At 35.1% G+C, this 25,843-nt stretch overlaps 1 protein-coding gene across 1 annotated transcript in view; it reads left to right on the forward strand.

Moving 5' to 3' along the window:
• The window catches only part of DCBLD2 (discoidin, CUB and LCCL domain containing 2), an 87,365-nt gene that overhangs the window by 17,599 nt on the left and 43,923 nt on the right, over positions 1 to 25,843 (forward strand). The window contains exon 2 of the mRNA XM_060150703.1: positions 523 to 750. Coding sequence (XP_060006686.1) covers positions 523 to 750 — 228 coding nt within the window. The remainder of the gene's footprint in view (positions 1 to 522; positions 751 to 25,843) is intronic.

Raw genomic sequence — 25,843 nt, forward strand, 5'->3', positions numbered from 1 at the left:
ATAATCTTTAGTATAGTTTAAGTGTTTTTAGAAATCATTTGACTTCTCACAGGGATTTTTGAAGGGGTTTCTGCTATTTGTAACTAAATAGATGAAGCTGATCATATACATTTATTTTTATAGTTGACATTTATTTTGAACAATTACTATGAATTGATACTCTTAAGACTGGATTTATTATGACATATATATATAATTATTGCTAAGTTATGTTTACTTCTATTTATTTTGATTGGAAAGTTCTTTGAACTCATAAATTATACCAGTAATCATTGATTATTTTAACCTAACCTGGCTTCTCCTGGCTCCTGTGAGTAGACCTACTAAGAACTATGTTATCTGTTTTATCTTGTGTAAGGAATGTATTGGTGGTACAAAATATCATACATATTTTATGTAAAATATGTAAAATATGACGTCATACATATTTTAAAATCTTCACAAAAAATCCTGATTATTTGTAGTGTAAGTTAAAGATGTAAAGAATAATTTATCGTCCTTTTAACTTTTTTTTTTTTAAAGGTGATGGATGTGGACATACTGTACTAGGCCCTGAAAGTGGAACCCTGACGTCCATAAACTACCCGCAGACCTATCCTAACAGCACTGTTTGCGAATGGGAGATCCGTGTAAAGATGGGAGAGCGAGTGCGCATCAAATTTGGTGACTTTGACATTGAAGATTCTGATTCTTGTCACTTTAATTACTTGAGAATTTATAATGGAATTGGAGTTAGCAGAACCGAAATAGGTAGGAAATTTTCAATACATCATTGCCCCAAGTTTTAAAACTGAAGCAGTGTTTGATACTTAACATTGAATAACTATGCTGTATAGGATATGTGGGAAATTATTGAAATGTGTGGAAATCTCAAAGTTGAATCTTCTTTTGGGAAGAGAAGATTCTTATCTGTTTATTCACTTTTCTAATAAGCCTGTGTTGGTACATTTGCAACAAGATGCCACTCTACTGCTTCTGAGGAGGAGGAAGTTAATTATCTTTTTTTGTTCATTTTGTTTTTCTTTGATCATTTTACTTGCAGTTAAAGAATGTAAGTATAATTCATGCTTAGGAGTCAGTATATCATGGTAATTAAGAGCATGGGTTTTAGATCCAAACTTCCTGATATGAAATACTTCTGCTGTTAGCTTGCTGTGTGACCTCGGGCAAGTTACCTTATCTCTGTTTCCTCACTTGTAAAATAGGGCATGAACTAGTACATGTAAAGTGCTTAGAACTGTACCTGACATATAATATATGCTTAGTAAATATTAGCTGCTGTTGTCTTTATTCTTAGCTAAGAGCAGCTGGTTCTCAATTATGGCTGCATATTAGAGTCACTTGGAAAGACTTTTAAATAATACTATATACCTGTCCCCATTCTAGAGCAGTTCAATCAGAATTTATTCGGTGGGATCCACACCTCAGTATTTTGAAAGCTACCCAGGAGAATATACTTTGAGGTCAAGTTGAGAACCTTTGGCTTAGAGATCAGCACCTTTCTCTGAAGCAGGAAACATAGCAAAATTTGTAAGGCTGTCTTGGTGAAATAACATTATAACATAAAGAACTCTAAAATTCTCTGTGAGTTTATTTGGAAAGACTTATTGATACAGGTGTGTAACATGTCTTTCAGAACTGTAATTGGAGCCCACTATCTTGTTCTTTAAGCATCATGTTCATCTTCTGGCCTCCTCTCTGTCTCTAGTCAAACCATTCATCTCTTCTCCACTTTTTGGCCTCTTATCTATGAGAGGAACAATTCCTGGCCTGCTTACCTGGCTGCTGATTGATAACCTCTGTTGTCTCCCAATCAACTCTTGATTAACCTGGGTGCTTGATCACCACGTGCATATTGCCACAAATATATGGTCTCGGATAAGCTTTTAGAAACTCAAATCGCCTGAGGATCTAGAAAACACTGTTACTATAATACTGATAGAAGACAGTTGCATATTAAGTGCCTCCTGAGGAGATGCAGTAGGGAGTAAATGGTACCACCTCAGCAGTCTTGAATCAATAATAAAAAAAAGTGAACCACAATCTGATCATACCTCTAGCAGTTTACATGAAATAAAGGAGCTAGAGAAACACACTTTATCAACCATAAAGACTCCTTTTTAAAAAAATGCCACTTATATGTAAAGGGGAGGAGGTCGAGGGAACTGTTGTTCATTTAGAGATACATCTTCCAAAAGTAGTGTGTGGACCTTGTTTAGGTCTTGATTCAAACTAACTGACTGAGAGAGGACATTTTTGAGAAAAGCAGAATCTCAAATTCTGTGGTAATGTTATATTTTGTGTATTCAATATCTGATTTGTTAGAGACACTTTGAAGTTCAAACAAAACGTCTCTGATTTGTTTTTAAATATTTCAGAGAAAAAATGGTAGGAAGAGGGCAGGTGAAACCAGAATGGCACACGGGTGAAGCTGAGCCATGGGCACATGGGAGTACATCTCTCTACTTTGATGTAGTTTTGAAAATTTCCATATTGAAAGTGCTTTTTGTTAAAAAGGAAAACCATAGGATTATGTATTTGGACAATAAGTAGTGTCATGTTGCTAGGCAGGAAGAGTGGCACGGGAAAAAAATTGAGCACAGGTTTTAAATCACTCACTGGGTTCTCATCATAGCTCCAGGACCTACTTGGTAAAATTCTTTCTACAAGTCATCAGCCCAGACTTCAAAGTCATCATCAGTACTGTAGGAAGATTAAATGAAATAATATTTTGCAGTGCTTGGGGTGTAGTGGGTGTCCACTACTCAGCTCTCCCTTATTTCCATTGGTTTTGTTTTTCCTTATTCTCTCTTCATACAGGTGAATGGAAAGCTGTAGAAAGGTCAAGGGGACGGAGTGATGATGGTTCCTGTTGAGCTTTAGTTCTGCTCCTCCCCCCACCACCTACCGTATATCACCACCTACCGTATATCCACTGGTCCTCCATTTGGGGAGCAGTTTGTGGTTAGTGGTAGAAAAGTAACTTTCCTGACATCGCAGAGAAATAAAGGTCATTCAAGAATAACTGTTCTGGTTAAAGTAGATATGCCAGGAATTACAGAATAGAAACAAATACATTGGGTATCAAGATTCCAGTGATTATGGTAAAGAGTCCTCTTTTTCGGGCTTCCCTCTTGGTGCAGTGGTTGAGAGTCCACCTGCCGATGCAGGGGACACGGGTTCGTGCCCCGGTCCGGGAAGATCCCACATGCCGCGGAGCAGCTGGGCCCGTGAGCCGTGGCCGCTGAGCTTGCGCACCCGGAGCCTGTGCTCCGCAACGGTAGAGGCCCACGTACCTCAAAAAAAAAAAAAAGAATCCTCTTTTTTCTATATTGTCTTTTCTCAGGGTCTCTTCTGAACAGAAGCAGGTTCAAATGAGCTGCATTTTCCTATAAAAAAGTTTCCTATTTTGGTATAAAGCTTAGATTTTTGGTTTTTTTCTCTATAGGTGTTAATTTTAGGGACTTTTCTCCCCTGAGAGATGGTATTGTGAAATAATCAAGAAAAGAAAATGAAAGGAAGAATGATTTCTCAAGGAATCACTTTTTAAATCATAAATTCATTAGAATGTGTTTTAACTGATACAGCACTTTTGGACAGTTATTTTCTATTTTTTTTGGATTGGGCAATAATGTGTAATATTATTTAAATATATGAGTTTATTATGATTTTATATAACAACTTTCTAAATAGCTAGACTGTCCAGAAATCTTTGTGAAATTCGTGTAGTCGTACTCATTTCACTGACAAGCAGGTTGTGTTTAATGATAGAGTAAAGATTGGCTCTCTAGGTCTGTCCCTTTTTTAAGCAGATTGTATTGGAATGAGAAAATTCCATTGTGCCTTGAATTTTACTTTTCCATCTTGATTATTCTTTAATCCCTGGTGTCTGAGACATAGTGGTTGCTCTGTAAAGATGAAAATTAAAGTAAAATCATTCATTATTAATCTTAACTTTTTCTGTACATATATAAATATATATCTCCAAACTATTTTGCAACTTGTTTTTTTATTTTAATATTTAGACATCTTTTCATATTGATCCATAAACATCTGCTAGCATCATTTCCCTGATGGATATTGTTGATAACTAGTCCAAAAATGAAATTTAAAACCATATTAAAAAGAAAAATTTTTGCTTATGTGTAACCTTTTCCCACTCTATTGTATATATTTTCTTCCTAGATTTTGCTTAAAATTTCCATTTTAAATGAACTTTTTTTGGGATGAGGGATATTGTGGATGGATCTCTAAAAGAGAAGCTAAATATTTTAAAACCTAATAGCTATTAAAGGAAAATGCATTCTGTAGAAGAAATGTAAATGTGTCCGTGTGTTCAAAGTTATATTTAAAGATGTACATTCTGTCTTACACCTTCATCAAAGTACCTTTTAAAGTTGTCTCTTAAATCTTCAGGTGACATTTACAAAGAGGGAAACTGAGGTCCTCAGGGCTTCATCTGGTAAATCATTCCGTGTCTCTTGTGTTTTCAGAAAAGTTTCTCTTTCTGTATTGTTTGTCCCCTTTCTCTCTAATATGCTTAGGTCTTCCTAGTTTAAGAGAAAAAATAAATTTTCTTTCTCTTTACCACCAAACGTCTTGAAAAAGCTATAGTGATGATAATATTAGGTATTTAATAATGATAATGATTGCTAATATTTTTTGAATTCCTATTCTGTAGAGGCTCAGGCTAATCGTGAAAATAACTACCATGCATGCAGTGCTTGCTATGTGCCAGGTACTATTCAAATTACTTTTATCAATTAACTTATTTAGTCCTCACAAGAACCCTTGAGATAGATACTTTTATCACCCCCATTTATTACTGATGAGAGAACTGAGGCACAGAGAGGTTGAATAACTTCCCCAAGGTCACATAGCTAGCAAATTGCTAAGTGGGATTCAAACCTAAGCAGTCTGGCTCCAGAATTGGTGTCTTTTACTGTAAGCCCTTGACACACTTGATTCCATTGAATCCTACAAGAATCCTGTACATCATTCCCATAAAACAGATAAATAGAAGATCAGAGAAGGTAAGCAACTTGCCCAAAGTCATATAAGCAGAATTGGGACTTGAACTAAGGTCCGGCTAATAGCAAAGTCCATAATCTCAACCACTAGGCTATAGAGTAATAGATACCAGCTATTACTCCTTAATCTTTTACTACATGGTCTCCTTACTGCAAACTGTTGAAAATAGAAACTTTTTAATAAACATTAACTTTTTCCTTTTAGCTATTTATTTTGACATACTTTTTTTTTTTTTAACCACGTGACGGCTTGCGGGATCTCAGTTCCCCGACCAGGGATTGAACCCGGGCTATGACAGTTAAAACCCCAGAATCCTGACCACTAGGCCACCAGGGAACTGCCTATTTTGACATAATTTTAGACTTAATAGAGAAGTTGCAAAAATGGGATAATTTCCATAAACATTTCACCCAGATTTTCCAAATGTTACCATTTTATCACATTTGCCTTATCCCTTTCTCCCAGAAGCATACACTCTTTTCTAAACTGAGCTTACTTTCAAGCATGATGTTCCTTTACCCCTGTATATTGTGTTTATTTCCTAAAAACTAGGACATTCTCTTTACATGACCACAAAACAGTTATCACAATTAAGGAAATTAACATTGATGTAGGACTGAGCTACAGGAGCTGCTGAAATTTCTCCAGTTGTACAAATAATGTCCTTTATAGCAAAAGAAATTCTCAGATTATGTATTGCATTCAGTTGTCACATCTTCTTAGTCTCCATTACTTTGGAGATGAAAGGAGTGGACAGTTCCTTGGTCACTCCTTGTGTTTTGTTACGTTGACATTTCTGAAATAGATAGGCCAGTTATTTTGTAGGATATTTCTTAATTTGGATTGTCTGATGTTTCCTCATGATTAGATTCAGGTTACAGACTTTAGCAGGAATGCCACAGATGTGTTCTCAGTACTTCCGATCAGGAGGCTCACAATTTTGATTTGTCTCATTACTGGTGATGTTAACTTTGATCTATTGGCTAAGGTGATATCTCCCAGATTTCTACACTGTAGCTATGTTTCCCTTCACAATCAATATGCATATCGTGGGGAGACTCTTTGAAATGATGTAAATACTCCATTAATGATTCTTTTCTGAATCAGTTGTTAGTATGATAATTGTCAACGGTGGTTTTCTTATGTCATCATTCCTTTTATGTTGATTAGGTTTTTCTTCGCTACTGAAAAAATGAGCTTTTCCTTCTCTCCTGTTTATTTGTTTGTACCAGTGTGGACTCATGGATTCTTGTGTTAGTCCATTGTTTATCATCCTTTACTATCATTTGTTTTGATTCTCAAATTGTCCCAAATTTCCATTGAGAGCCTCTTCAGACTAGCTCCTGTCTCCTTTTGTGATGTCCTCATCATTTTTTAAGTACTTCCTTCTGGTCTGGCACAGGATTTTCTAGATTTGTCTTGTACTTGTCCTGTCTCAACCCTGAAATCATCCATTTCTTCAAGGAATCCTGTTTCTTTTTAGTGGAAAATGGTATTAGAAATCAATATCTAGTCTGTAACTTCAGGCCAGTTGGCTGGCATGCACTATTAGCAGATAGATTTAGTAGATAAATATATGTATATATGTACTTATGTATATACAGGTACGCACATTATATCTTTTTCTATTTATCTACCTATATTGATTAAAAAGCATGAGTTCATACTGATACCTTTAATCCTAATCCAGCTTCACCAGGTTCATTCTGTTCCTTCCCTTTTCATACTGGTAATCACTTCTCTTGACAGTGAGGTATCTAGCTCCTGTTGTCTACAGTATATGTACTTAGTTCACTTATTTGTTTAGTGCTATAATACACAGAAAATAGTTTCAGAATTACTAATCCATGCTTCTAAATCAAAGAAGCCTGCTACCTAGAATCCATACTTGCTTAGTCTTAACCTGAGGACCTTTAATCTAAATACTGTGTTCAGTACTGCCTGGGCTAGATTTCCCCCACCACCTCCTGCCCTCCAGTGTGGTTATGTTATTATCCATTTGTAGTACGGTTTGGTTCATTGACTTCTGTTCATATTCCATTGTAGGCTTTTTCTCTAGTTAGTTTTCTTTTTATTTTGTTGAGAATGTGAAACATTTACATGGTTCTCAAAGTTAGAACTGTACAAAAAGATATACTTAGATGAGTGACAGTCCTTCCTACTTCACTCCATATTTTCTGTCCTTTCCACCCCATCTCCACCCACCCACTGTAGCTAACCAGTTGTATTAGTCTGTTTTATCTTTTCTACTTCCATTTTTATACAAATGATATATTTAGATTTTATTTCCCCTTCTTATAAAAAAACCCTAATATACTATTGATATTCTTTCCTACTTTGTTTTTTCTCCCACTTAACAATGTATCCTGGAGATCATTCCACATCAGTTCATAAAGATAGTCCTTATTCTTTTTACAGCCACAGAGAACTCCATATTGTGAATGTACTGTGGTTCAACCACTCATTTATATCTGGATATATAGATTGCTTCTGGTATTCTATGGTTACAAACACTGCTGCAATAGATAACTTAATGCATATGTGTTTTTGTATTCTTGGAGGTGTACCTTCAGAGTAAGTTTCTGAAGTGTAGTTATTGGTTCAAAAGGTAAGTGTATACATAGATTTGTTAGCTATTGCCAAACTCACCTCTACAAGGATTGTGCCAATTTACATTTCCACCAGCAGTGCATAAAAATGCCTGCTTTTCCACAGCCTTGCCAACAGAGTATGTTGTCATGCTTGGTAAGTTTTGCCCACTGATAGGTAAGAAATGATATCCCAGTATAGTTGTAATTTGCATTTCTCTTACTATGAGGAAGGTTGGACCTTTTATTTATTTTTTAAAATTTTTACTGAAGTATAGTTGATTTACAATGTTGTGTTTAATTTCTGCTCTACAGCAACGTGACTCAGTTATACATATATATTCTTTCTCATGTTCTTTGCCATTATGGTTTATCAGAGGATATTGAATATAGTTCCCTGTGCTGTACAATAGGACCTTGTTGTTTGTCCATCCTGAACCTTTTATTTATATGTTGAAGGTCCATTTTAAAAAAAAAAAAAAAACATTGTTTGCCCACTCTTTCAGGTTTTTTGGTCTTTGTTTCTCGTAGGTATTAGGAATTCTTTTATCTTTTAGTGATATTAGCCTCTATGCGATATATGATGCAAACAGTTTCTCCTAGTTTGTCAGTTGTCTTTTGACTTTGTTTATGAAGCTTATTTATAGTGGGGATTTTTGCCATGTAAAATTTTTTAAATGTAGTAAATTCATCAGTCTTTTGCATCTGGATTCTGAGTCATATTTGGAAAGCCTCTCCCTATATCCCTGTTAAACGTAAATTTACCCATGTTTTCTTTTGGTACATTTATGTGGTTTCTTTTTTTATATTTAGATCCCTGGTCCACTTGGAGATATTCTCTTTTACGGTATGAAGTGTAGATCTAATTGTATTTTTTCCAGATGACTAACCACTTGTCCTAGCACCAGGCATTTAAAAGTCTGCCTTTGCTCCAGTGGTTTGAAATACTACCTTTATCATATACTCAAATTCTGTATGTACTTGGGATCTGTTTCTGGACTTTCTGTTGTGTTCCACTTGTCTATTTAGTCATATACCAGAACCTCAGAGTTTTAATTATAGAGGCTTTATAGTGTGTCTTAATGTCTCATCTGGGTAGTCTCCCATTATAGATATTCACTTCTGGCATTTTCCTGGCTATTCTTGCCTGTTAATTTATCTGTCAACTGTCCAACTTCATAAAAATGGTTGTTGGTATTTTTTAATTGGGATTATATTGTTTGTAAATTGTCTTTATGATGGTTGAGTCATCCTGTTTAAGAATAAGCTGCTTTTTTTCCATTGTTCAAATCTAATTTTGTTGTCTTTCAGGAGTGTTTAAAACTTTTTCTCATGTAGGTTTTACATATTTTTTGCTAAAATTATTCCTAAATATTTTATCTTCATTGTTGCTGTTGTAAGTGGAGGTGTTTTTGTTTTGTTTTATTTTGCCACTATGTCCTCAAGTTTCTAATTATATGAAGACTGTTGATTTCTATATGTTGACTTTATATCCTGCCACTTTTTATTTTATTTTATTATTTCAGTTAGTTTTATCACTCACTTTCTAGAGATTTCTGGGTACACAATCACATCTACAAATAGAGTTTTACTACTTCTTTTCCAATTCTTATGCCTATGATTGATTTATCTTATCTAATTACATTGGCTAATACCACCAATCAATACCATGTTAAACAGTAGTGGAGATGGTGGGCATCTTTTACTTGTTCCTGGTCTTAGTGAAAATGTTAAGTGTCTTAGTCAGCTTAGACTGCCGTAACAAAATACCACAGACCAGGTGGCTTCAACAAGAGAAATTTATTCTCGGTATCTGGAGGCTAGAGGTCCCAGAGGAGAGAGAGAGAAAGAGCCTTATTCTGTCATGTCTCGTCTTATAAGGACACTAGTCTTATCAGATTAGGACCCTACTCTTAAGACCTAATTTAACCTTAACTACCTCCATTAAAGGCCTTGACTCTAAACACAGTCACACTAGGGGTTGAGACTTCAATGTATGAATTTGGAGAAATACATTCAGTTCATAACAGGAAATATCCCTTGATTTCTATTTTCTTGAGTGTTTTTCATTAGGAAAGAGTGTTGAATTTTATTGGAAAGCTTTTTTTAGCCTTTATGAAGATGATTATATAATTTTCTCCTTAGAATCTTTTAGTATATGTGTTATATTAATGGATTCATTAATATTGAGCCAACTTTGTATTCCTGAAATAAATATCACTTGGTTATGATGTGTCATTCTTTTAATATAGTATTGGATTCTGTTTCCTAATATTCTGTTTAGTATTTTTACATAAATATTGATAAGTGATAATGCACAGTTTATTTTGCATTGTCTTTATCAGGTTTATGTATTGATGTTACATATTAAATAAAAAGTTTTCCTCCTTTTCACTTATCTGGAAAAATTTAGAGAGCATTTTAACAAGCTAGTTTTTGAAGGTTTCACTCTGTGAAACCATCTGGACCTGGTGCTTTTTTGGTAGGGTAGGTCCTTAATAGCTTTCTTTCCAGGAGAATGATCTGTTTCAATATTCTGTCTCTAAGGAGTTCAGTTTTAGTAAACTATTTGCCAGGCAAGTTACCAGTTTCACCTAGGTCTTCAAATTTATTTGTAGCAGTGTCTACAAAATAGATTCTTATGATTTTTTTCCTAATAGTTATTTCAGTGTTTTTTCACTGGATATTTCCCTCCATCATTTCTTGTTTTGTATATTTGTGCTTTCGCTCTTTTTTTTTTTTTTACCACTTTGATTGTTAGCTAGTGGTTTGTGTATTTTGTTGATATTTTTCAAAAAATAGATTTTGATCTATTAATTATAGTTATATCTGTTCTTTTTCTGTTTTCTGCCTTACTAATCTCTGTTTCTAGTTCCATTATTATTTCATTTTCTTCTATTATTTTTCTCATTATGCTTGCTTTTGGCTTATTTTTGTTATTTCTTCCTAGCTTTTAACCAGGAATTTAATTTATATTTATTCTTTCATTTTTACTGATAAAATTATCTAAAACTGTGGATTTTACTTTGGTCACATATTTAAGACTGATATACCACAGATTGATTTATAGTATTATAATTTTTTAGGAATTCTTTAATTGTGTTTTGTATTTCCCTTTTAACCACTAATAATTTTAATTGTTTATTATTGGATAAATAATAGATAAATAGATTTATTTCAATTGGAGGTACCCTTCTTTGTTACTGTTAATAATTTTTAGTTTTATTGCATTGTAGTTGGAAAACGTAATATTTCTACTTTATGGAACTGGCTTATATTTTATGTATAACCTAAGGTATCTTTTTTGTGAATGTCCCATGTATGCTTGAGAGGAAGGTTTATTCTGTAATATTAAGATGTAAAGTTTAATATGTATCCAAAATATGTCTTATTATGCTGTTTAGGTTTTCTATATCCTTATTTTTATCCACTTGATCTCTTATTAGTGTATCTTTTTTCTTTTTTTCTTTCTGTATTTCTTTGGGTTCTTTTATAAAGATGATTGCAGTGTTATTGCATAGCTATTCATAATTATAATGCCTTCATTTTAAATCCTGACTTCTAGCATTAAAAAGTTTGTCCATTGTCATATTTAGCTCTTTTTAGTTTGCATTCTTCTATGTCTGACATCAGTATCACATACACACTGTCCTCCTTATCTCTTATTATATTCATTTGCTTGGTATACCTGTCTTTGCTCATTCCCTTTATTTTTAGCCTTGCTGAATCATTTTGTTTTGGGTGTGTTTCTTTTTTTTTTTTTTTTTTGTCATATCCCCAGTTGCTTGTTTGAGGACATTTAATTAAGTTTAGTGTTGTGTTCCAGTTTCCTTCTGTTTTACCATTGTTTGGGGGGATGAGAGGGTTTCCATAAACTGAATTGTTGAGATTCTCATTTTTTGTTTTCTTTTTTTACTATGTTTTTTAAGGAGATAAAGACTGCCTTAGTATTTCTGTGGACAGTGCTGGTGGTTTGCAATGGTTTACTAGCTTTGTAGTTTATGGTAGGTTCATGATAGCCCTCTTCTGCTAGTGCAGTAAATTTTTCTTTTTCTCTTTTTTTTTCGGAAGAGAAGAGGCTATAGACGGGGAGGAGTTATGTATCCTTTTTTTTTTTTTTAATCTTGCAAGATCCTAAATTTCCTCCTCTTGTTTTGCCCCCTGCCCCCAACCTTTACCATACAGTTTCCATTTCTGTTACTTTTAACCTACTTCTCCCACCAAAGTATTTCCTTTCCAAAATTGCCCTATTCAGGATTTCTTTGCTCTTAAGTTCCTTCTCTGAAGTCAGTGCTCTTACCTACCAGTGGATTTTTTTTTTCAGTATTTTCTGGCTGTGCATGGGATATCTTAATTGTCTTTGTCTCCCCAATGGTTCTTTCATTAACCTTTACCACTTTATTTTTAGACTCCATGGAATCAATTAATATGCTTTAGGGACCGGTGACCCTAGTAAAAATAAATAAATTTTGTTCTTGAAGTTTCTTACTGTTTCTTTTAAAGTTGTCTTTGTAAAAAAAAATAATTATTTTATGTCAAATTAAAGTGTGAAGTATTATTTCACTTGAAAGAAGTGTTATTACAATATGATCATCATTGTTAACAGTTTACATTTAGAGTAGTTTTCCTTGGGCAGGAATTAAAGAAGTGATATTTAATCTTAATGATTATAGGTATTTTGCCTGGTAGGTGTGAGAGCCACAGAATTTCATGTGAGATAAAATCCTGGCCTGTGAAAACATGAACTCAGGAAGGCTAAAGGCATCTCATATCTGTTTATCATGAAAATACATTGGTTACTGTGAATTTTTTTCATTAGAAGGCTTGATGGATACTTATATTTAACATGGACTTGTCCATAATACAGAAGCATCCTATGAGGTTGCTTGTTGCATTGGAAAGTATAGAAGCCACATACATTTTGAAAGACCTTAGTGAATCTTTGTACCCTAGAATGGTCAGTCTGGTTTGTGGCCTAGAACAGAAAAGAAATGCTAAAGCTTTGTCTCTATAAATGATGTCATTACTTCAAAATGTTTCCTCTAATGTTTTGAGGCAGGTTAATGAGGAATTGACAGCTGTCCCATTTCTCATCAGCATTCAACTGGATGAAAGTAGTCTACACGATGCTGACCCTATCCAAGAATTCCTATTTGTGAGCCCTTATAGGAAATATTAAAAAGTCTTTGACATCTCCCAAGTGGTGAAAAGTTTACTTTTCCAGAAAATCTTTGAAAGAAATTTCTTGGTATGCTGTATATGTCTCACCTGTGATGTTTGGCAACACATCTGGTTTTGCTGAAGTCTATACACTGTTATGACTCATTGCTTTTTACATTAGGGTACTCGGTATGAGAAAACTCTGCCAGCTGTCCTGAAAGAAGCTGTCAACTTAATAAGAGCCAGGGCCTTGAGTCATTACCTTTTCTAGAGTTTTTATGAAGACACAGAAGCAGAGTATGGAGCTCTCTTCTATCCAGAAGTTTGCTGGTTTTCCAGAGGAAAAGTGTTAGAGTTCTCAATTAAAGTAGAAGTTTCACAAGAGAGAAGGAAAGCCTACTAAATTTGATGGGGAAGATTGGTATTGCTTTGTGGATATTTTGGTTCTTGTGATTGCAATAAAATTTTCTATCAAGACCCTTTGGTCACCATCATGGATAGTAATAAAAACTTAGATGCTCTTTTGTCCATGACACCATTATGAAAGAGGATATTAGAGGAGGCAATTATTCTTAGAGTCAAAGAAATGCAAAATTTTTAAAGCTAAGTATATTGCCTCCCTGACTTTTAGATTAGTGAAAAACATTTAAGTTTTAATATTTTGGTATGGGTGTGATAAAATTGGTCCTTTTTTAATATTGAGGCTGTATTCGTTGGTATAACTCACTTGGGTAGCCGTATGGAAGTATATATTAAAAATCACTCCTAAGGAAATATTTCAAAAGATAGAAGAAGATGTGTTAGGAAGATGTTTGTTGCAACATTATTCACGATGTAGAAAAATTGGAAGCAAACTAAATTTCTAACAGTAAGGAAACTTACTTAAAGTTAAGGGATATCCACCATATAGCCAATTCTTGGCTGTCACTGTTTGCTATGAACATTCTGTTACCTGCCTTGGTGAACATGAGCACACATTTCTATATCGAGAAGAAGAATTGCTGGGTCCCTGGGCTTGCCTATGGTCAGCTTTATTAGATACTGCCAAATGCATCTGTGGTAGTGCCACTCCATGCCCACCACCAGTGTATGAGAGTACCAGTTATTATTCTCTGTTTTTTCTTTTTTCACCCTTCTAGTTTGTGTGTACTGATATCACATTGTAGCTTTGCCTTGAATTTACCTGATGGCTAATGATATTGTTCTCTTTTCATTTATTTATTAGCCATTGAATATCTTCTTTTGTGAAGAATCTTGAAGTTTTTTATACATTATTTTCTATCAGATGATTATTTTCTTATTTGTAGGGGTTCTTTTATATATTCTGGTTATGGATTCTTTTTAGATATATTTATTACAAATATTCTCCCTTTATATAGCCTTCCTTTTTACTCCTTTATTGGTATCTTTTGCTAAGCAGACATTAACTTAATTTTAATGTTCACAGTAATTTTTTTTATGGTTAATACTTTTTGTATTATCTTCTTAAATCTTTGCCCACTTGCAGGTCATGAAGATGTTCTCAAGGTTTTCTCCTCATGCTTTATTGTGTTCCCTCCTGTACATTTATATCCTCAATCCATCCAGAATTGATCTTTGTGTAGGATGTGTGAAGTAGGAGTAAAAGTGTCAAGGTACATTTTCCCACATGGACCGTATTCATTTTAAAATGTGCAAATACTGGATCTGTCATTTATTCATGAAAAAAATAACACTGAAGTAGCCACCTTCCCTGAAATCAAGATGCACAATGACTTTATGGTGTTGTAGAAAAATGTACTCTTAAAGTAGTCACCACTATCTTTTAGAAGGAGAGGCAAATCCATTCTTAGAGATATTACTGAATTCCTTTTAAAACACAGTAAATATTTGTTACTTGTCCTTTTAAATATATACCCAATAGTTGAATTGTTTAAAGGGAAATTAGATCTGTACCCTTCTGTCGTTTTCCTCTGCAGGTGAATTTTTGTTGAAGCAGCCAAAGCTAATACTAAATCCAGGCAAAAACAACTTATTGTTAGTCACAGCATAAGAGGAATCATTATGAGAAGACATCCTAGTCATTCAAAATGAGAACACAAAATCACTTGAAGTCGGGCAGTTAAATTTTACAACTCAAACTCGCTCTGGCCCACCAAGCACAAGGCAGTGATCCTTGAAGCCCGACTTTTTAAAGAAACTGTACTGATGGGTGTTATTTAATGATAGAATCTTCTCTAAACATTTTCTGGGGACTGCAGTGGCTTCTTCTGTACTTTAGAGGCTTCAGCTGTGCACTTGCCCTGTCCCACTGCGCTAAGTTTTCTGAGGGCAGCACTGTGCCTATCTGGTTTCATCACTGAATCCCTAGCACATACCTAGCTCAGTGCCTGGATATTCAGTAAATTAGTTCCTTTGAGAATTCCAAGTTTTGTTTTTGAGATTAGAGGTGCTTCTGTACATGGGCCCTAAAAACCTGTCCCCAAGTCTGTTTGTAAATTGAGTGATGTTCTCTAAGCAAGTTCCATTTCTATTAGAGGTGGACAGTTGATGGTGCTTTTGCTTTCTCAAATAATTCCCCATTCTCCACCTTATCTTTCTAAGTTGCAAGTTCCTAAAATGAGCATTGTTCCATGGCACACCTCTCAATAGGTTAAATGATCTTCCACTTAGTTGAGAACATAAATCAGGTTTCTTAAGCTTTATGACAATATTAACCCCACCTCTAGTCAATCTGAAATCAGATGGATCTCTCCTCTCTTTTGAATACAGAGCATTTTATTTACCATCTTCCAGAGCTTAATTTGTTGCTGTTCATCATCTACCTAAAGTGTAGTTGGTATGGGTATTAGAAGAGGCATGATATCCTTAAGATCTCTAAGCTCTATTCATGTGGATACATATATACTGCCAACAGAGGCCAGACAGGTAAAATAAACGAGTGAAATGGACTAGGTTATAATAACAACATTGCCACAATGATAAGTGATAACTGAGCTTCAGGATTGGGGACATTAGGGAATGGTGGCTGCTATGGCAAACTGGAGTGTGACTTTTCCCTTTCAAAAGGGACATCCATTACTTAGGTACAACCACTTGGAAAACTAGCCCAGGTTTCCTTCTTTTTTTTTCTTGTGGTGTTTCAAGAGAAGCCAGAAATTCAGAATTTATGTGGAGTTTCCAGATTTTTTAAATCTTGGCAAGTACTTCAAACATTTTTGAAATAGTTTAGGCTCAAAACTATACAGGCAAAAAGGGCAAGTAAAGTACATCTGTCTGCTAATTGAGGGCCTAAGCCATATATACACTCCAATTTGCATACTGTAGTACTTATCTCAGATTTGATCATCCAAAAGCAAGGTATTCTTACTATACACCAAAGTAAATTTCACATTGTATTAGTTTTCTGTTTTATAACATTACCACAAATTGAGCAGCTTAAAACGTCAAAATTTCTGGAGTGATGTGGCCAGGAACCAAGAAATGCCAGCATCTTCTAGAAGCTGGAAGGATCAAGAAAGTGGATTCTCCCCTAGAGCCTCCAGAAGAAATCAGCTCTGCTGATACCTTGATTTTAGCCCTGCAGATGAAGCAGATCCTGAAAGAAGAGCAATAGAAGAAACATTGGTTTGCTGTTGGTTCCATGACCCAGTGGAAGAGGAACACATGCAGTCAAAACCCCAGAGAAAAGTATGAGAGAGCATCTAAACGTTCCCAAAAGGGTGGAGAATGACTAAGAAAAGCACCAACAGATGTAACAAGATAAGGAAATGGAAGAGCTCATGGATCAATGACCAGGGATGGCTTTGGGTCAGACACTCCTTCCCCACTGATATATGGAATTCACGTAGTTCTAACCTATATGCCATCCTTGGGAAGATGAGAGGGTGAGTGGAAATTTGGATCTGAGCTACATTAAACATGAAATGACTTAGAAAATACTAAATTGATCAAGTCTCTGTATAACTGACTCATTTTTGTGTTCTACTATCAGGGACATGGATGTTGAAAACTCAGAAAAGGCTGTAGACAAAGTTTACATGTATTTTATGACTGATTTTTTTGCCAAAAAATACTCTGAACAGACTAAATTCTTAGATATATTGTAAAAAAAAAAAAGTTCTATTAAAGTGGGGAAAAAAGACATTAAACTTGGAAATGTATTTTTGTTTTTATTGATTGTTTGGAAAATAACCTTTTGGGGTCTAGCACATAGAAACTGTTTGTATTTGGATATTTAGTTATGCAAAATAAAAGCCAATCTTGAATGGAGGGGAAAAAAACAACAAAATTTCTTATCTCAGTTTCTGTAGGTCAGAAGTCTGGGCTTGGCATGACTCGATTCTCTGCTCAGGGTTTTGCCTGGCTGAAATCAAGATATCAGCTGGAGATGCGGTTCTCATCTGGGCTTCTCTTCCAAGTTCACTGGTTGTTGGCAGAATTCACTTCCCTGCAGTTATAAGACTCTGGTGCGCATTTTCCTGCTGCCGATCGGCCAGGGACTGCTTTCAGTTCCTAGAGGCCGTCAGGAGTGCTAGCTCACCACCTAGATGTTTGCTTTTTTTTAGGCCAGCTGGCATGCATCTCTTGAATTTCCAGTTCTGTGACTAACCAGAGAAAACACTCGCTTTTATAGGGCCTACCTGACTAGGTGAGGCCCACCCAAGAAAATCTCCCTCTTGCCATATTTGTAATATAGAAGTAGTTAATTTTTTTTTAAAGCCAGGGATCAGGGGTAGCATAAAAGGATCACATACCAGAGGAAATTCTAAAAGTCAGTGCACATTGGAAAAATTTAGCTTCACTAGTTAATCAAGAAAATAGAAAATTACCAAGTTTCTTTTATCTTTAATACTACTGGGGGCAGAATAAATTGATACAGCCTTTCTGAAAAGCAGTTATGTAGGTGTGGTTTATGTTAAATAAGAGCAAGTATATGAATTGATGAATAAAGAGAATACTGTGCTTGTGTGTGTGTATATATACACATAAACATACACATGTGTGTTCATTTAATGATGGCTGTAACCCTATGAGATAAATAGTACTATAATTTTCATTTAACAGATGGTGAGAGCCAAGGCATTGAGAGGTACCCTTCAGAGCGTTACTAGTGGTTATCTCGGTGTAATAGGATTATATAAGAATGATTTTTTTTCTCCTTATATTCAAAATTTTTATAAAGTTTATAGAATTTTTAAAAGCACTTATAAACAGGAAAAAAAGTGGCAATAAGGCTGCCTTGAAATAAACTCTCAACCTATATTGGAGGTAGTGATGTAAATCAGTGTAACTCTTTTAGAAGGCAACATGACCCTGTAATTTTAAAAAATCTGGCCTCAATAATCATTTTAAATATGGGGGAAAAAAGGCTGTGCATATGAACAAATCAATTGCATCATTATCTAAAATATGGAAAAAAATAGAAACCTGAATTTCTATGGTGAAGGAATTAGTTATATCAACAATGACTTTTCCACTTAGAATTATTACAAAGAGATTATTGGTTCTAGCTCCTGCCACATTTTCCTGGGCCCCTGAACTCTATTTCCTTTGGAGCTTTCATGGACTTCTTAGCCACTTTCTCCTCAAAGGCTTCTTCCCACTCTACTGCTGTTTAAGTTTCCTGTGGTGTTGACAGCCTTGCACCCAACCCCCTCCAGCATCCAGGCCTTCACATAGATGATCCACTTAACATCTAACATCTCTTCCCATTCAGAGATACAGCCTTTCCTTCTCCCAGAAGGCAAGAGATTTCTTCTCTCCCGTAGTAGACTCTAGATAGGGCATCTCAATTCTCACAGCTCCTTCTGTTTCCAAAGGATCACACCATTCTTTCTTTCAGATTTATCACCATCTCTCCGTGCCAGTTTGCCCTAGGATGTTTGCACCTTTTAGCCATTATGAATAATGCTGCCGTGAGCTATCCTGTACAAGTTTTTATGTGGACATATGTTTGCATTTCTTTTGGGTATATGCCTAGAAGTAGAATTGTTGAGTCATATGGTAACTCTGTTTAACCATTTGAAGAACTGACAGGCTTTTTTCTGAAGTGACTGTACCATTTACCAGCAATGTATGAGGGTTCCAATTTTTCTATATGCTTGTCAACACTTGTTGTTATCTGTCTTTTTTTATTCTAGCCATCTTAGTAGGTGTAAAGTGGTATCTCATTGTGGGTTTGATTTGCATTTCCTTAGTGGCTAATGTTTTTTTTTTTTTGGTGTTGCACATTCTGTGCGCTTGAACAGTGACATTTGTTCATGATTGTGGTATCATACAGAGTATTTTCACTGCCCTAAAAGTCTTCTGTGCTCTGCTTATTCATCCCTCTTCCACAACCTCTGGCAACCATTGATCTTTTTATTGTCGCTGTAGTTTTGCCTTTCTTGAATGGCGTATGGTTGGAATCAAGCAATATGTAGCCTCTTCAGATTACCTTCTTTCACTAGTGTTAGTCATTTAAAGTTCCTTCATGTCTCTTCATGGCTTGATAGCTCATTTCTTTTTAGTACTGAGTAATGTTCCATGGTCTAGATGTACCACAGTTTATCCATTCACCTACTAATGGACATCTTGGTTGCTTCCAAGTTCAGACAATTATGAATAAAGCTGCCATAAACATCCATGTGCAGTTTTCTGTGTGGACATAAATTTTCAACTCCTTTGGGTAAATACCCAGGAGTGTGATTGCTGGATTGGATGATTAGACTGTTTAGTTTTGTTAGAAATCCACAAACTGTCTTCCAAAGTGGATGTACCATTTTGCTTTCCCATAAGCAGTGAATGAGAGTTCTTGTTGCTCCACATTTTCACCAGCATTTGGTGTTGTCAGTGTTCTGGATTTTGACCATTCTAATAGGTGTACAGTGATATCTCAATTGTGTTTTTAATTTGCATTTCCCTGATGATAGATAATGTAGAGCATCTTTTCATATGCCTATTTGCCATCTGTATATCTTCTTTGGCCCATTTTTAAATTAGGTTGTTTTCTTATTGTGGAGTTTTAAGTGTTCTTTATATATTTTGGATAGGAGTTCTCTATCAGATGTGTCCTTTACCAGATACGTCTTTTGCAAATATTTTCTTCCAGTCTCCAGCCTGTCTTCTCAATCTCTAGACATTGCCTTTTGCAGAGCCAAAGTTTTTAATTTTAATGAAATCCAGCTTACCAAATATCTCTATCATGGATCCTGCATTTTCTGTTGTATCTAAAAAGTCATAACCATACCCAAGATTATCCAGATTTTCTCCTAGGTCATCTTCTAGGAGTCTGGTAGTTTTGCATTTTACCTTTAGGTCTGTGATCCATTTTGAATTAATTTCTGTGAAGAGTATAAGGTCTGTGTCTAGATTCTTTTTTTTTTTTTGCATGTGGATGTCCAGTTGTTCCAGCACAATTTATTGAAAAGACTGTCTTTGCTCCGTTGTATTGCCTTTGCTCCTTTATCAGTTGACTGTATTTATGTGGATCTTCTGGGCTCTCTATTCTTTTCCATTGATCTGTTTGTCTATTCTCTGACTGGTAGCACACTGTCTTGATTACTGTAGCTTTATAGTAAGTCTTGAAGACAAGTGGTGTCAGTTCTCCAACTTTGTTGTTCTCCTTAAATATTGCATTTTCCATTCTGGCTCTTTTGTCTTTATATATACTTTAGAATCTGTTTGTAGATATCCAGTAACTTGCTGGGATATTTTTCCAGATTTATTGAGAAATAATTGATATGTATCACTGTGTAAGTTTAAGGCATACAGCCTGATGGTTTGATTTGCACACATTGTGAAATGACGACCACAATAGGTTCAGCTAACATCCATCTTCTCATGTGTGTGTGTTTATATATGTGTGTGTGTGTATATATATATATATAATAAAAAAGAAGAAAAGAAAAAAAATTTTCCTTGTTATGAGAACTCTTAGGATTTACTCTCTTAGCACCTTTCCTATATATCATGCAGCAATGTTAACTATAGCCATCATGTTGTGCATTACATCCATAGTACTTAATTTATCTCATCACTGGAAGTTTGTACCTTTTGACTACCTTCTTCAAATTTCCCCTCCCCCCACCCTCCACCTCAGGTAACCACAAGTCTGATCTCTTTTTCTATGCATTTGTTTTTGTTTTCGATTCCACATATAGGTGAGATCATATAGCATTTGTCTTTCTCCGTCTGACTTATTTCACTAAGCATAATGCCCTCAAGGTCCATCAGTGTTGTTGCACATGGTAGGATTTCCTCATCTTTTATGGCTGGGTAATATTCTTTTGTGTGTATATGTACCACAACTTCTTTATTCATTCATCCATCTTTGGGCACTTAGTTTGTTTCCATGTCTTAGCTATTGTTAATAATGCTGCTGTGAACATGGCAGTGCAGATACCTTTTTAAGTTAGTGTTTTTGTTTCCTTTGGATATATTCCCAGAAGTGGAATTGCTGGATCATATGGTAGTTCTGTTTTTAATTCTTGGAGGATCCTCCATACTGTTTTCCATAGTGGCACTACCAATTTACAGTCCCACCAACAGTGCACAAGGATTCTCTTTTCTCCACATCCACACCAGCATTTGTTATCTCTTGTCTTTTTGATGATCGCCATTCTAACAGGTGTGAGGTGATATCTTTTTGTAGTTTTCATTTGCATTTCCCTAATAACTAGTTACGTTGAGCGTCTTCTCATGTACTTTTTGGCCTTTCACATATCTTCTTTGGAAAAGTCTATTCAGGTCCTTTGCCCACTTTTTTTATTGCCTTTTTTTTTTTTTTTTTTTTGGCTGCACAGGGCAGCATGCAGGATTTTAGTTCCCTGACCAGGGATTGAACCCACGCCCCCTGCAGTGGAAGCTGGAGTCTTAACCAGTGGACCACCAGGGAAGTCCCCTTTGCCCATTTTTTAATTGAGGTGTTTTTTTTGTTTTACTATTGAGTTGTGTGAGTTCTTTATATATTTTGGATATTAACCCCTTATCAGATACATGGTTTGCAGATATTTTTCCCATTCCATAGGTTGTCTTTTCACTTTGTTGATGGTTTCTTTCACTCTAGGGAAGCTTTTTAGTTTGATATAGTCCCACTTGTTTATTTTTTATTTTGCTGCTTGTGCTTTAAGTGTCATGTCCAAAAGATCATTTCCAAGACCCATGTCAAGGAACTTATTTTTTTTAATTTTTGGCTGTCTTCGTTGCTGCGCACGGGCTTTCTCTAGTTGCAGCGAGTGGGGGCTACTCTTCATTGCAGTGTGCAGGCTTCTCATTGCAGTGGCTTCTCTTGTTGTGGAGCACTGGTCTCTAGGCGCATGGGCTTTGGTAGTTGTGGCTCACGGGCTTTAGAGCTCAGGCTTAGTAGTTGTGGTGCAAGGGATTAGTTGCTCTGCGGCATGTGGGATCTTCATGGACCAGGGTTCGAACCTGTGTCCCCTGCATTGGCAGGTGGCTTCTTAAGCATTGCGCCACCAGGGAAGCCCCTCAAGGAACTTTTTATGCCTTTGTTTTTTCTTCTAGAAGTTTCATGGTTTCAGGTCTCACATTTAAGTCTTTAAAAAATATTTATTTATTTGGCTGTGCCAGGTCTTAGTTGTGGCACACGGGATCTTCATTGCCGCATGCGGGATCTTCATTGTGTCATGCGAGATCTTTAGTTGTGGCATGCGGGATCTAGTTCCCTGATCAGGGATGGAACCCGAGCCCCCTGCATTGGGAGCACAGAGTCTTAACTGCTGGACCACCAGGGAAGTCCCTCACATTTAAGTCTTTAGTCCACTTTGAGTTAATTTTTGTGAGTGGTATAAGATAAGAATTCAGTTTCATTCTTTTACAGATGAATATCTAATCATCCCAACTTGCTGGCACTTTTATTTAGATTGAACCTATAAATTAAGTTGGGAAGAACTGACATCTGGACAACATTTAGCCTTCCTGTCCATTAACATGGAGCATCTCTCCATTTATTTAGTTCTTTGATTTTGTTCTTCAGAGTTTAGTAATTTTCCTCATGTAGATCTTATACATATTTTGTTAGATTTATACCTAAGTATTCCATTTTGGGGGGTGCTAATGTAAATGGTATTGTGTTTTTAATTTTAAATTCCACTTGTTCGTTGTCGATATATAGGAAAGCAAATGATTTTTGTATATTAACCTTGCTGTAATCACTTATTAATTAAAGGAGTTTTTGTTATTTCTTCTAGATTATCTACACAGATGATTGTGTCATCTATGAACAAAGAGAGTTTTATTTCTTCCTTCCCAATCTGTATGATCTTTTTTCCTCTTTTCTTGTCCTATTATGTTAGCTAGTACTTCCAGTATAATGTTAAACAGGAGTGGTGAAAAGGGACATTTTTTGCCTTGCTCTTGATATTGGGAAAGCTTTTAATTTCTTACTATTAAGTGTGATGTTAGCTGTAGGTTTTTTTGGGGAATGTTCTTTATCAAATTGAGGAAGTTCTCCTCTATTCCTAGTTTTTTTAATCATGAATGGATGTTGGATTTTGTCGAATGCTTTTTCTGCATCTATTGATTTGATCATGTGGTTTTTCTTTTTTAGCCTCTTGATGTGATGAATTGCATTGATTTTCAAATGTTGAACCAGGCATGCAAGATTTTCAAATCTTGCATGCCTGGGATAAATCACACTTGATCGTGGTGTGTAATTCTTTTGTACATTGTTGAATTGTATTTGTTAATATTTTGTTGAGTATTTTTACATCTATTTTTATGAGAGGTATTGGTCTGTAGTTTTCTTGTAATGTCTTTGGTTTTGGTTTTGGTTTTAGGGTAATGCTGGCCTCATAGAATGAGTTAGGAAATATTTCCACTGCTTCTGTCCTCTGAAAAGAGATTGTAGAGATTTAGTGTGATGTCTTTCTTAAATGTTTGATGGAATTCACCAGTGAACCCATATGTGCCTGGTGTTCTCTCTTTTGAAAGACTATTAATTATTGATTCAATTTCTTAAATAGATATAGGCCTATTCAGATTGTTTACTTCTTGTATGAATTTGTCAAGTTGTGTGTTTCAAGGACCTGTACATTTCGTCTAGGTTATCAAATTTGTGGACATAGAGTTGTTAATAGTATTCTTTTATTATCATTTTTAATATTATGATGTCCCCACTTTCATTTCTGATATTAGTGATTTGTGTCCTCTTTTTCTTAGTTAGAGGCTTACTGACTTTCTTTTCAAAGAGGCAGCTTTTAGTTTCATTAATTTCTCCATTGTTTTCATGTTGATCGATTTCTGTTCTAATTCTTTTCTTCTGCTCACTTTGGATTTAATTTGCTTTTTTTTTCTAGTTTCCTAAGGGCTAATGATTTTTCAAACATTTTTATTTGCCCAGAACATGGATTCTTTTAGACTATAAACCAGTGTGTCATGGGTTTTATGGTGATTAATATTTGATTAGCTTTTATAATTATATTTTTCTATATCCATATACTGTTTTTTGAAATTCTTCTCTTATTTATCCATGAGAAACTTCTAACAAATTTGGCTGGCTTTGAGAGCCATCAGCAGAACCTATAATTGTTGGCAGTTAAATGCTTCTTGTTGATTCAGGAGTACCTTTGAATAACCAATTGGGGAAAGCAGTTAGAGAATTAACGAGTATATTGGCCCAGATTAAGGATGAATTTTCTTCTTTCTTTCCCAGAGTATTTTGCCAAGTGCTTGTGTTACTTGTATAATGGGTAAAACCTGTGATCAAAGGCAAGCCAAGTGAGGAGAGATACCATCATCCTGGCTGGGAATAAGAGGTGAAAATAGGTTTTTATCTGGTATATATTGATCTCACTTAAGCAAGGAGAGCTGTTGTGCTTTTCTTTTCTTCTTGTTATTTTTTTAAATTGGGATTCTTTAGGACTGCCTTTTGAGTTTCACAGAAAAAGAGGGGTTTTAAAAAAATGTTCTGTTTCTACCACAGATTGAATTTATACACATTTCAGATGACAAGAGAACTCTAAATAAATAAACAAACAAGAGGTAAAACTGCAATGCTAATAGAAAATACTTTTATGATTATGTCTATATTATAAAAGGGTTAAAAAATTTTTTGTTTCACTTCAAGAATATATTTTTGTCAATTTATTTTCATAGAGCACTTTCACTTTTAAATCTAATAACTTGGAATTTCCTAGTATTCGTATACATGATATAATTTTTATAAAGTAAGGATACTTCTGTGTGTCATGATCATATTCTTTATGATCATTTAAATATGACCTTTTTTGTTTGTATCTAAAAGTATCTGAAAAGTCAGTATTTGTACTGACCACCTTCATGAGCCTTGTAATAAAATCCTTAAATGGCAAAGAACAGCTAGTGCTGGTAAGCCCAGCTGAACCTATTGTTCATTTTTACAAGAGTTAACTGGTTTATGTAAAGGTTCTAGCTGATACAATTTTTCTTCCTTTTACCTATTCCCACTGGGCCTTAAGATTTAATGTGATGGGCCCTGGCTCTGCACACATTTGGTTTTGCTAACAAATTATACAATGTCTAATATTTTTAGTATTTGAGATAATATTTGGAATAACATGAAGTACATATTATATTGCTCTGTTTTAATATTAGGTCATTTTTTAATATTTAGTATTCAAAAATAATACAGTATTTAATGTTTGTCCTATTTACCAGACTGTTTCTAAGTTATTTAGTATTAAACAATCTAAAGACTTAATCATCTTTTCTTCTTGTATATTCAGATAATAACTGTTATAGGGTTCTTTGTTGTTTTACTTGAAAGTTAAAAATATTGATAGCTATATTTAAATTGCATTCCACATTTAGCAATAGAAGGCTTTTTTTTTTTTTTTTTTTTGCACAGTAGGTGTTTTTAAAGAAAGAATGAGCAAGGACTTCCGTGGTGGTACAGTGGCTAAGACTCCACGCTACCAATGCGTGGGACCCGGGTTCAATCCCTGGTAGGAAACTAGATCCCACATGCCGCAACTAGGAGTTTGCATGCTGCAAATAAAGATCCGGCACTCAGCAACAAAGAGCCGGAGTGCTGCAACTGAGACCCGGCACAGCTGAATAAATAAATATTTAAAAAATAAAAAAAATAAAGAAAGGATGAACAAGAC

Source organism: Lagenorhynchus albirostris, chromosome 5 (genome assembly GCF_949774975.1).
Source record: "Lagenorhynchus albirostris chromosome 5, mLagAlb1.1, whole genome shotgun sequence".
In the NCBI taxonomy this organism is placed as follows: Eukaryota; Metazoa; Chordata; class Mammalia; order Artiodactyla; family Delphinidae; genus Lagenorhynchus; species Lagenorhynchus albirostris.